Source organism: Ambystoma mexicanum, chromosome 9 (genome assembly GCF_040938575.1).
Source record: "Ambystoma mexicanum isolate Mex_15411 chromosome 9, UKY_AmexF1_1, whole genome shotgun sequence".
Lineage (NCBI taxonomy): Eukaryota > Metazoa > Chordata > Amphibia > Caudata > Ambystomatidae > Ambystoma > Ambystoma mexicanum.
In genome coordinates this window covers 904,926,997-904,939,713 of record NC_090931.1, presented here as the reverse complement: position 1 = coordinate 904,939,713, position 12,717 = coordinate 904,926,997, and the positions used below count along the sequence as shown (strand labels likewise).

At 46.8% G+C, this 12,717-nt stretch overlaps 1 protein-coding gene across 2 annotated transcripts in view; it reads right to left on the bottom strand.

Annotated features, from left to right (window-relative positions):
• The window catches only part of C9H21orf58 (chromosome 9 C21orf58 homolog), a 352,196-nt gene that overhangs the window by 61,285 nt on the left and 278,194 nt on the right, over positions 1 to 12,717 (bottom strand). For both annotated transcript variants that reach the window (XM_069616036.1, XM_069616037.1), the window contains exon 6: positions 11,619 to 11,758. In XM_069616036.1, the coding sequence (XP_069472137.1) occupies positions 11,619 to 11,758 (140 nt within the window). The remainder of the gene's footprint in view (positions 1 to 11,618; positions 11,759 to 12,717) is intronic.

The window sequence follows — 12,717 nt, the reverse complement described above, 5'->3', positions numbered from 1 at the left end:
ATCGATCATACAGTTGTCATCAGGCCACAAAAGTTGTAAAACCAAGGCCACCTAAAAGCCACACTCCAACTCGGATCAAATGGAAGAATTAATGAACATCCAGTATATACCCTAGAGAAGTTTCACCAAAGGACTTGCAATTGAAGCTTGTCCCATACAAAACATAGAGGGAGAATTGAATTGATATTTTATTTATATCGTGCTCGTACACAAGTTATTTCAGGGCGTGACAAGACAAGGGAGGGGAACAGGGGAGAACAAAAAACAACGATCTTACTAAGCCCAGTGACATTGAGAACGCGCAAGTGCATGGGGAAGGGAAAGGGGAAAAGTGTATGGAAGGGGGGGAGAAGTGCAAAGTGCGGAACAGAGGAGAAACAGATTAATAATAATAAATACAATAAAAATAAATAAATAAACAAATAAAGGCAATATAACAGTGATGGTGCAGCAAGCAAGTTGCAAGTGCTGGGTTTAGCAATCATGGTATGTCTGATAAGTGGAGAAAAGAAGCGGGTGGGGGACTTCTATGGGTACAGATACAGACCCCAGTGCAAAGGGTGGGCAGGAGGCAGTGCCAAGGATGGCAGGGTGAGCAGATACCTGGGCCCGGAGGACAGAGGGTGGCCAGGTGCACAATGCCGAGAGAGAGACAGATCAGCATGGAAGAAGGGGGGCAAAGGCAGAAGCAAAGAGGAAGGTCTTGAGGTGCTTCCGGAACCAGAGATGGTTCTCCTCAAGTTTCAGAGTGGCAGGAAGGCTGTTCCAAAGGGAGGCCCCAGCCAAAGACAGATCTACCCGTGGCTCGTTTCTTTGAAAAACGCCTGACCCCGAGGGAGTTAGAGCTAGAGGAGCGAAGAGCTCGAGAGGGGAGGTATTTCCAGAGGGATAGTTGAAGGTATTTTGGAACGAGGCCCCAGAAACATTGTGGACAATGCAGATGGTTTTAAATGTAATCCTTGCATCCACTGGGAGTTACAATTACCAGGAAAAGTCAATGGGCGTAAAACTGCTTGATCAGAAAAACTTCAAACAAGGAATAATGATCAACACCACTGTAACTCACCAATCCTTCAAACTGAAGTGATGTACTGCAAAACGAACAACCCTTACTTATTCATCAGAAGAACAAAATAGAAACCTCAACCAAGCTATATGTGCCTTCCTAGATCCTACATTTCACAGACAGACCATTCCAGACCTAACTCTTCATCATCCATCTGATCTGAGAATACTGTAAAAGTGCAATAAAGTCCTGGAGAAGCCAAAGGATTTTGAATAATTTGATTTGAAAAACCATCAATGACGCAAAACATTTTTCAAAGTCCCCAGAGATAGGAAACCAAGTATTAAAAAAAATCTTCAAAGAGAAAGTGAAAATTAACATCTCACCCAAGCCCAATTTGAATTGTGGAACATGTACTATGAGACATGGTTACTAGGGTGAATATATGTAGTGTGAGAAACCTAGGGGTATTCTCACTACTACTCCCCTGGGATCCTCTATGCAGGTGGCCAGGAAAATGCTATTGCATTTGGATCCTGACCCTGAGGGTGGACAAGTGAGGGAGGATCACCTGGGTGGAGGGTCCTTGGGGAATGTGAGTGGGATGCCTTCAGGTGAGACATGGTATCCCCCTTATCCTAATGTCAATCAACCTAACCCTCTGCCGATCTTTATGGGTTATTGTAGGTCAACTCCCTTTCTTTCCTCTCTTGTAACACCTGACAGTACTGAGACAAGGAAGAGACAGCTGAGAGTAATGAACACCACACACTCACCATTTGAGTACTGAGATGAGATAGGGACAGGTGAGAGTAATGAACACCACTCACTCTCACCACTCTAGTACTGAGACGAGGAAGAAGCAACTGAGAATGATGAACACCATTCACTTTCACACTTAGGTACTGGAACGAAAGAAGATGCATGAAAGGTATGAAGGTCAGGTATGTCCTCTTAATCAGAGTCAGGCAGAATTGAATAATGGAATAAACCTGGAGCACATTGAAGGACCACAGGTGTATAAAAAGCAAAGCCATGAATGAGTGAGAGAGAGACCTCGGGAACTTGGGCAGAGATCAGCATAACACCCAGGTAATCTGGAGGCATCCGTGGTGGGATCTGAGGATGAGACGGGATGCCGGCCGAAATCCCCAAACTAAGGGAAGCCTCCTGGATGAAGAGTGAAACTTCCCTTGTGAATTGGGAGCAAAAGGAGCTGCGGCGAGGCACGAACACCAAGGATGCCATGCCTGGCTTCGCAGAGGCATTGAAGCCACCTTTGCCGACCGAGCTCCTGCCCCCACGCAAGCAGGGCTCGCCGAATCCAAAGCAGCAGCCAGACGGAAGAAGGAAAGCAGTAAGGACCGCAGGAGGAAGACGCCTACAACAAATTTGGAAACACGTCCTGGGACTCAGCCATTCTATTCCCAATGTGATAATGAGACATGAAATGGACTTGGTGTCCTTACAGGCTCGATACCATTGGAGGCTGCTGTCTAATTATAAAAATAAATAGTGTCTCCTTCTTTAAATTCTATATACGCTATCCAGATGCTCAATTTGCTTGAGCGTATTGGCTCTTCTACTGAGGAGCTCAAGTTGCGACCAGATCTTGTGAAAGCTATGCTTTTCTGGGATGATTGGAGAACTACCCTTGAGGCGTCCTCTTCTTTTTCTTTGTTTACGGTATATGCCAGTTTTCTTCATAAAAAAGACCATCTTTCCGCCTATTTGAAATGTTTCCTGTGTAACAAATTAAGATTTACACATTTGCGTTTTAGTCTCATTCAGTTCCACACAAAGGAAAGGATCAGATGTTGGTCCAACTCTACTTCAGTGGTATTTTCCCCCTCATGTTTTGTAATCTTAAGGATGCGTTAGAAAACCCTAAAATACTGACTGGGTCCTGGACTGTCAGGTTTTGGCTCCTGTTCGTCTAAAGGTGCTCAACAAACATTTGGATTGCTTTAATTCCGACTGCTCTAAGGATTTGTTTCAGTTGAGACTGATGTGGGGGACAAATGTGTGTCTGATTATTGCTCTTGGACGTTTTTTAACTGATGATTTTTGTTCAACTGTTTGATTATGTGATCTTGGTTTGTTTATTTTTTTAATGAAGATAGTCTGAGTTATTTGTTATTTTTATTTGTTATTTGATTTGGTATTCTGTTATTTGTTATTTCATTTGTTATTTTATTGGTTTTGTGTAAGGTTTCATGTAAACCACAACACAATAAAAACAAAATGCAAAAAACTGTCCCTTAGCGTCACGTAGGGGCTGTCATCTTTCCCCCACATTTCATTTGTTATGCATTGCAGGGTTTCCTTCACTCTCTGGGGACCCCCAACTACAGGCTCAGCCACCCAGTTACGTCCAGGGTCTTGAATGCAGCCCTCAGGTTGGTTGCAGGCTTCCCCATGTTCTTTTCTGCTTTGCTGGTACTCTGGCATTCTTGTCGACTTGCCGCAGTGGCTCCAGGGGGCCAGACCCACTTTGGCGTCTCCCTCTTTGCCGAACCGGGTGTTCCTGTTGGGCTGCGCTGCTCGCACTTACCAAAGACGCCTCGCAGTTTGTTTAGTGGTTCCGGTGAAGACGCCACTTAAGTGTCTCCACGCCTGGGTATGCGTTTGCCAGCCACCTCTGCGAGCCTCAGTCCCTCTTGTGGTTCCTCTCCGGAGTGTCTGACAATCGGGTAAGTCCATTGTCAGTCTTTATGCTACTAACCAGTAACCTCTGTGACTGAAGACTAGACCATTCAGATAGATTCCTCTGAGTGATCTGCGCGGCTCTGCACCTCTTTCTCGTCACAGTTTCTTGCTTCAGATCTTCATTGTATTCATCCCTATTCTTCCTCATCTCAGTCCTCCCTCCTTACTACAGAACTGTAAAGGATAAGAGGGTAGGCTTGAGGGTACAAGGTGGATACCACGTTCTCCCACTATAGTCGTCACTAGTCCCATAGGGGGTTTCCCCTCCCATGACATCCCGCCAAGTACTGCCCCCAGGGGGATGATCGGGTAGCAGCCTCACCTCACTGGCCTCATGGGAAGGGGCTCCCCCTACAGAAGCAGTGATGACATCCTGGGAATCATCACAGTGTTTGCATGATCAAAACTTTACCATGGACGAGATTGAGCCTTAGGGAGGAAGGTATGGTCCAATGGAGATTGAATCTTTGATAAAATGCTTGAAGGCATCTATGGCTGACGGTACTGATGGGATCCCAAACTTAGTTTTCAAATCCAATTCTGAGCTATAGTCCATAAATGTGTGCGACACGTTTCATTTAATGATGGAAATGGGTACGATCCAGGTTTCTTGGCATACATGTTTTATCGTACCAATTTTTAAAAGGGATGATATTTGGGCACCAGGTCATTAACATTCCATAGCAATATTAGACTCGTTTTCTAAGATTTCTGCTGGTTTATTACTACAGGATATAATGCTTTGGGCAGAAGCAATTAATAAGCCAGTCAAGTCCCAAACAAGCTTCAGGAAACACAATGGGACCACTCTCAATGGTCTGATTATTCAGTTACTAAAAAACAAGCATTATTCAAGGGTCATGAGCTGTATTTTTTGGCTAGTATTGATCTAGCAAGTACTTTTGATAACATTAATAGGAATAAATTATGGAACAAATTACATAGCTTGGGAATCCCGGAGGGTTATTAAGATTTTTAGTGGCGCTGCACTCTTACACTAGTATAGAAATCAGATAAAACAGCACAGGCAAATTGGGAGGCTTATTAGGCTACACTCATACTGGCTTACAGCGAGCATTAAACACCTTGAATGACTATTTATTTCTGAATGATCCAATCCTTAATGTGAGTAAAACCTCTGTAATGAGTATTTCCGTAAAAAAACGAAGAGCAAGTTTTGTTGGTGTCGCGTTCTACGTCCCGCAGGGTGCGACCCCCTGTGGGTCATTTCTGTGGGCTGGCTGGAGGTCTGCGAGAAATGTCAGGCCCGGGGGCAGGCTCTCAACTGCCTCTGCCCTCTGGCTGTGCCTCGCTGCGCCCGGGACAGTAAGCGGATCACGGCCCCCTGTCGCGAGGGTGCTATTTGGTGGTGTTACTGCGGGGGGATGATAACGGGCTAACGCTCTGACTGCGTCCCTCCGGGCCCTCACCCTCACCTCCCGGATGATCTGGCAGACATGGGTTTTATCACTGACCTCAGGGGCGAGCTCCTGACTGCCTCTGCTTCCGGAGCGATCTCGTGTGCCAGAGCGTATCCCGCTCACCGCCACCCAGGCGGGCTACAGTGTTTTTTTCTGCTCCTTTCTCCTCTGCCTAAAATGGTGCCCTGGACAAGTGGGCAGTACGAGGCCTCACCTGTCTGCAATCAGGGCGGCTCAGCTCGTTTCCCGCTGCTCTCCAGCTCCTCCTCACGTTGGAGGTTCGATTGGGGGTGCCGTGGAGACACAGCAAGCGTTTCCGCTGCACCACGGCTTCCAGGTGTAGGAGGGGGCTTCCAGCTGCACTCCGCCACGCAGTGCCAGAAGATGGGCTTCCTCATTTAGACAGGATCGTAGGCGCCTCACACGGAGCTCAAAGAGAGACCGCCATCTTGGACGGGCTCTCTTGCGCCACCCCAGAGGCTACCTCCTTCAGAACCATGATAGGGTGTCTAAAAAAATTAAAATTATGCAATCGGGCTAGAGATCAAGATGTATTGTCAGGATTCAAATTACACAGTGAACTGGCCAACCCGCATAGCAAATATAGAGCTTGCCTGGTTATGTAGAATGATTTCCAAACACTAGGTACCGCCTAGTTTTTCTTTTTTAAGGTTGACATTTTTAGGGACTCTTCAAAGATTGGGGCTTATTTGGCAAATAAAGATGAAGGACCGCTATTGTAGGCTGTGTAAGATTACGGCCAATTTAGTGACGCTTAAACATTGGGTGATATACTGTTCTGAAACTGCGGGCATAAGGATATTGTATTTTAACCGATTTGTGGCTCAAGAAGGCGACTTAGGAAGTGAATGGTTTTGGAGTAGGCTGATGAGTGGCTATTCAATGAAATTAATTATAGCACTGGTTAGAGTCTTCGTTATTATTCATTTATCTTTGGATGAAATTGTGTATTTAAATTGATGGGGCCATTAGCTGAAACTATTTACCTTTTGTACTAGATTCTAGGGAATATGTATGCTGTGTGAATGTTCCATTATTATAATGAACTTGTATGTGCATATTCATTGTATATTTATTGTCAAATGTGTTATGTGTTAAAGCTTTATAAACTAGAAACAAAATAAAACATTTTTTTAAAAGTCGTGTGACGAATCACTGGATGTCGTCACTTCTCCCCAAGGGGCAACCCTTTACCATGAGGCCAAGTAGGTGAGGCCGCTATCTGATAGTCTCCCTGGGGTGGTATAATAAGACTCTCCCTCCCCTGCCCCCCAGGGAGAAGGACGACAATCTAGGGTATCACCCTGATGAGAACATCAACCTCCACACACTCTAGCCTCTTCTTCTGCTTATGTCTTTTTAGACAGTAAACCTAAGTACTGTTGTAAAGTAGACTACCTCAAGATTCTTAAAAGTACTGAGAAGAAGAAGAACGAGCAGGACCATCCTCCTTGTGTCAGTACTTGACAAGCGAGGCAGCCAAGGAGACATAAAGAGAAGGGGAGAGAAACAAGGGTCACAGACCCAAATCAAGAGAGTCATATGAGTCAACTTCCTCATGGCAGTACTAGGCAGGGAAGTGAACCAAGTTGGCCAAACCAAAGAAGAATAGGAGAAACCAGGGCTGAGGACCCAAACCAAGAGAGTGATATGAGTCATCTTCCCTGTGGCAGCACTTGGCAGGGAAGTGAACCAAGTGGGCCAAACCAAAGAAGCTGACCAGGGGAAACGAAGTCATTTCCCCTGGTTGTAAGAGATTGCTTTGTAATTACCAGGAAAAGGTAGTCATTCCCCTGGCAACTCAGACCAGGAGGAAGGAGCAACAAACCTGGGGTAGGGAGTCATTCCCCCAGATTTATGAGACTGAGAACAAACAACAGGAAAAGGGAGGCATTCTCCTGGCCCACTGAGAAAGCAAATATTGTTTAGAACTTTGTGGCCAGGGGAAGGGGGTCATTCCCCGAGGCTATTTGAGACTAAACACCAGGAGAAGGAAGGCATTCTCTTGGCCTAAATATTGTTTGGAACTTTGTGACCTGGGCAAGGGAGTCAACCCCCCCCCCCCCGGGGCTTTTTTGAGAGTGAACGCCAGGAGAAGGGAGGCATTATCCTAGTACCCCAAGGAAATATTGTGTGGAACTTTGACCATAATCCAGGAGAAGGGAGACATTGACCTGGAACCAGAACAGTACTGCTTTATTCAGAAGCAAGGTTTTCTTGACACAAGACGGTGGACACTTTAACAGACATCCTGACAGATACCTCAGATTTGTGGTTGAGGCAGGGAAACCCCTCTTAGAAATAGGAAAAGATAGGTTTTCTTTTGCTTTATTCTTCAATAAAAGTCTTTAGCCCCAAACATGATATGATATTTTATTTATAGTGCGCCCATACACAAGTGTTTCAGGGCATGATGAGGCAAGGGATGGGTACATGGAAGGACAAAAACAACGATTTTACTAGGCCCAGTGACATTGAGAACATGCAAGTGCAGGGGAGAGGAAAGGGAGAAAGTGCAAGGGGCAGGGGAGGAGTGGAGAGTGCTGAACACATGATTAAACAACAACAGGTAGTGCGGGCAGCAGGTGGCAAGCGCATGAATTAAGGTAAGACAACAGGTGTCTAATAAGTGCAGGCAAGGGGATTGTAGGGTGGCAGATACAGCCCCAGGTTCGAGGTTTGCCAGGGGGCAGTGCGGGTATGCAGCTAGGTGGGCAGGGTTCTGGGCCCGAATTTAGAGGGTGGCCAGGTGCCCAGTGCAGAAACAAACAGACAGAGATCAGCAGGGGAGAGGAAGAGAGAAGACAGAATCAAAGAGGAAGGTCTTAAGGTGCTTCCGGAACCGAAGATGGTTCACCTCAAGTTTCAGAGAGGCAGGGAGGCTGTTCCAGAGGGAGGCCCCAGCCGAAGAAAGAGATCTATCAGCAACGTGTTGCTTGGAGAAGCGACTGACCCTGAGGGAGTTGGAGGTGGAGGAGCGAAGGGCTCGAGTAGGAAGGTATTTCCGAAAGGAGAGTTGAAGGTATTGGGGATCCAGGCCCCAGAAGTCCTTGTGGACAATGAAGAGGGTCTTAAACGTAATCCTTGCAGCCACTGGGAGCCAATGAAGAGATTTCAGGGCTGAAGAGATACGATCCCTGGGCTTGAGGCCAAGGACAAGTCTCACAGTTTTGTTCTAGATGAGTTGCAGAGGGCGGAGAGTAGAAGCAGGCACATTTAGGAAGAGGCTGTTACAGGAGTCCAGCCTAGAGAAAACCACAGCATGAGGGACAGTGAGCTTCTGGGGGAGGTGAAGTTGGTAGTTTGACTTCTTAGAATCGTCAGCGATGTGTGGAGAAAAGGAAAGCGTGGAGTCGAAGATGACCCTGAGGTTCTTAGCCTCACAGGTGGGAGCAGGAAGAGGGGGAAGGGAGGTCCGCCAGAGAGTTACAGGAAAGGAGGGTGCAGGAGTGCCAAAGAGGAGGATCTCTGCCTTACTGGCATTAAGGCAGAGGTTGTTGGTGGCACACCACTCCTGGATTGCAGACAGACAGAGATGAGAGGGAGAAGAGGTGGCAGAGGGGAGCCTGAAAACGAGCTGAGTATTATCAGCATAGCACTGAAAGTTGGAGCAGAGAGCAGCAATGCAGTGGGCAAGGGGAGCCAGGTATTGGTTGAAAAGCCAGGGAGAGAGGTTAGACCCCTGAGGAACACCATAAGTGGAGAGTGAGATAGAAGAAATAAAGGACCCAAGTTGGACCTGGGACGGTCAGTTGGAGAGGAAAGAGGTCAGCCAGGCCAGGCCTGATCAGTGATACCCAGGTTATCACAGAGGCAGTTGAGCAGGATGGCATGGTTGACCATGTCAAAGGCAGAAGAGAGATTGAGTAGGATGAGGACAAACAGGAGATTAGAATCGGGGTTGGAGAGCAGGTCTTCACGGACGTTCAGGCGAGCAGTTTCCATGCTTCTGGCTGCTCTGAAGCCAGACTGATGGTCATGGAGACAACCAACAGAATCAGTGTGGAGGTTAAGCTGGGAGATGGCCAGATTTTCCAGGATGTTGCCCAGGAAAGGAGTGATAGAGATTGGACGATTGTTAGCCGGGCAGGAGGGGTCGGCAGTGGGTTTTTTGAGAAGAGGATGCACGACAGAGTGCTTCAGGGGAGAGGGGAAGGCTCCAGTGGCGAAGGAGTGGTTGCAGAAGTCCGCCAGGGCAGGAGTGAGGGTGTCAATATGGTCCTTGATGGTTTTGACAAGGCTTTCATAGATCAGACTTGTCTTGAAATCTCGTCAGGGGAGAACAGAGGAAAGGAGGAGAAAGAGGGAGGAGAGGAGGCTGCAGAGGGGCCGGAAGTAGCAGAGAGAAGAGGGAAGTGGAGGAGAGGGCGAGGGTGTGGACAGGATGTCCTGGGATTTAGAAATGAAATGAGAAGCCAGGGCCAAGCAGAGGGCCTGGGAGGGGACAGGAGAAGTAGAGACTGGAGTAGGACTGGCCAGCTTCTTGCAGATTTTAAAGAGTTTGACCAAGTTGTTAGATGCGGGCTTGGCTGTGGACTCTTCTTAATGCAGACAGAGAGCCGGTATTGCCTTTGGAGCAAGCAGCAGGCCAGTTTGTCAGTGCGGTTCAAATCATAATAACATTACCTAAGAAAATCTTAGAACCGTCACTAATTCAAACTTCCTTTTAAAGGTTCTAGATAAAGTGGCCGCTGGCCAACTGCAGGCCTTCCTGGAAACATCATCAATACTACACTGCAAGCAGTCTGGTTTAAGAGCCGGTCACAGCACGGAGACAGCACTATTAGATCTGCAGATTAACATGTTACAGAGAAATGACAGAGGGAGAATTGGGCTCTTAGTCCTCCTCGACTTGTCTGCGGCTTTTGACTTGCTTGACCATGACCACTTGCCTTACTCCCTGAAAACCTTAGGGAATTGTGCCCCCCAAACTGTTGACTGGATTCAATCATTTGTAGCCCGTAAAAATTCCACCATATATTGGGAAAGCGCCACTTTGAGATCTGCCCCATTCCTTGTGGGGTTTCAGAAGGCGCGTGTATTTCACCTACTCTATTTAATCTGTACCTCCAACACCTTTGTGATCTTTTGGAATCGCGGGGGGTTTCATTTGCAAATTACGTAGCTGATACACAGTTGATCCTGTATATCAGTGGTAATCACGAAGCTGACACAATACATTTTAACATCATATATGAGATCATCGAACAATGGATGATGTAAAACTGGCTCTGTCTAAATGGTGCCAAAACCGAGCTATTGCTATTCAGAAGTTCCCAGTCACGAGCAAAACTAGGAAGAGAGTATGCCTCCTTTAGTATCAAGAACTGCAATAGCCCAGTGGTACGAAAGGTTGAAACTTTAGGCACTTTTTTTGATTCCTTTCTTAGTGCTGAAACTCAATCTAATTATATCTGGAAACTGACACTATCATTTGAAACTTCTAAAAACATCAAGCCTTTCCTTTCCGAGGATAATTGCGTACCAGTGGCTCAAGCGATTATTCTGTCTCACCTGGGTTATTGTAACGCATTGCTGCTGGGGGCCCTCTCAAAAAATCCCTGCAGCAAATACAGACCCTTCACAATGACGGAGTGTGTATTGCTAAGGGTATCTCGTGACGTGAACACGTCTCAGCCTCAAGGCTAGCTCTACACTGGCTCCCTGTCCAAGCCCAGATTCATTTTAAGACAGCTAAACTTGTGCATTAATGCTTGTACGGCAAGTCTCCAGCTTACCTAAGGGCAAGTATTACTTTACATGAGAATAAACTAGCTTTGCGCTAATCCAACACTGGTCTGATCCGCTCACTCAAGGCCAGAAGGGCCAAAGGATTGGGTAGAGCGTTTCCCTGTTTGGCAGCTATGTATTGGAATTCCCTGCCAAGCACTCTACGGATGGATAAAAATATGAGATCCTTTCGGAAATCCCTGAAAACCCTGCTCTTTAGGTAGCTCCCTCTTTGATACTCTAGGCACACGGTATCTCAGTAGGCAGGTGTGTATTTCATGGTTGTCCTGTCTTTCTTTTGTTTGTTCCTGTGCGTTTGTGTGTGTCCAGATGCCTGTGGGTTCCCGGCGCGTAATAAATAAATAAATGAGATAACATAATATCTCGTCAGAGTGGGCTACTAGATGACAAAATCTGTCAATGAAAGCCCATATTCTTTCTGATGTCCATACAGGTGGTAGTGTCCATCTCCTGTGGTTCAGAAATATCAGTACCAAAGAGAACTCCCTTCCTGATCAGTGGCATGATTGGCACCCATTGCACCCTCGGGAAACAATCTACGCAACTAAATGCATGTCTATTCGAGGAATGGCAGTGTTTTGTTTACTTATAATAGCGTTTCAAGTCACGAGAACCCACCATCCTATGGAGTTACCAACATTAAAATGCATGAAAAGTTGACTGGGAATTCTGTTTTTTCTTACACGGAAGCTAGCCTTCCAACCTCATACCTGCTGGTGGTGCTGGGGTGAAGGAGATGCTGCCCCGCCACCCGATGAAAAACCCATAGGTGGCAGAGCTTTCAGCATCATGTTCTGCATTATAATCTGGTGCATTTGAGCATTCTGCATCAGCATCATCTCCACCATGTCTGTAAAGAAAAAAGAGCAATTAAAATCATCAGGAACATAAGCATCAAACGAAGACTTTCAGAATAAACTAAAAATACATCTGTAGCAACATCTGCATCAATGCAGAACACAGAGAACAGGCCCTGTCATCAGTTAACACATCAATCAGATACAAAGTACCATCATCAGCTGCAAATGTAACCAGCATATTAAAACACCAGCCACTTAAATGATTTATATTTCCTCCTGGGTTTGAATTGTGTGGGGAGAAAATCTGAGAAAATACGTTGTGCTGCCACCAGGGACTAAGACATTTTCAAAACTATTTAACTGGGCACATTGCTCAACCAACAATGGCCCTCATTACGACCCTGGCGGAAAGCAACTGACCTGACCGCCATAGCGTAAATAGCGTTTCCGCCATGGCACGACAGAGTAAAGTGCGGCTAATTCTGACCCATCGGGCACGAGCACTACGCCTTGGCGGAAGTGCAAAGTCCGCGATGGCGGAAATGTCCCCAAAACGCCCCTCACCGCCGTCGTACGGCGACCTAGGTGCAATACCGCCACCGGACATAGCGGTCACCGCAAAGAGCGGCAATCGGAAAATACGGTGACCGTAAATATACGGAAACGGAAGCAAAAACATGGTCCCGGAACGGGAAACAGCACGCCGTACACCTATAAAATCAGAACATTCACACAACCATTAAAAATACTACCCTGAGAGACATCCCAACCCGACATCCACCCTAGTGAAACCAAAACAATGGGAAAAGTAGCGAAAAAAGCGTGCGACCGCAAGCGGCAGGTCCACTTCTCACGTGAGGAACTCACGGTGCTCACAGAGACCCTCCAGGAGAATGCTGCCGTCGTCTTCTCGACGCAAATGACCAGGACGGCACTTGCGAACAAGAAGGCCATATGGGCCCTGGTGGCACAGCGGGTAAGTGCGGTGGGGACCGCACCCCGCAACCCA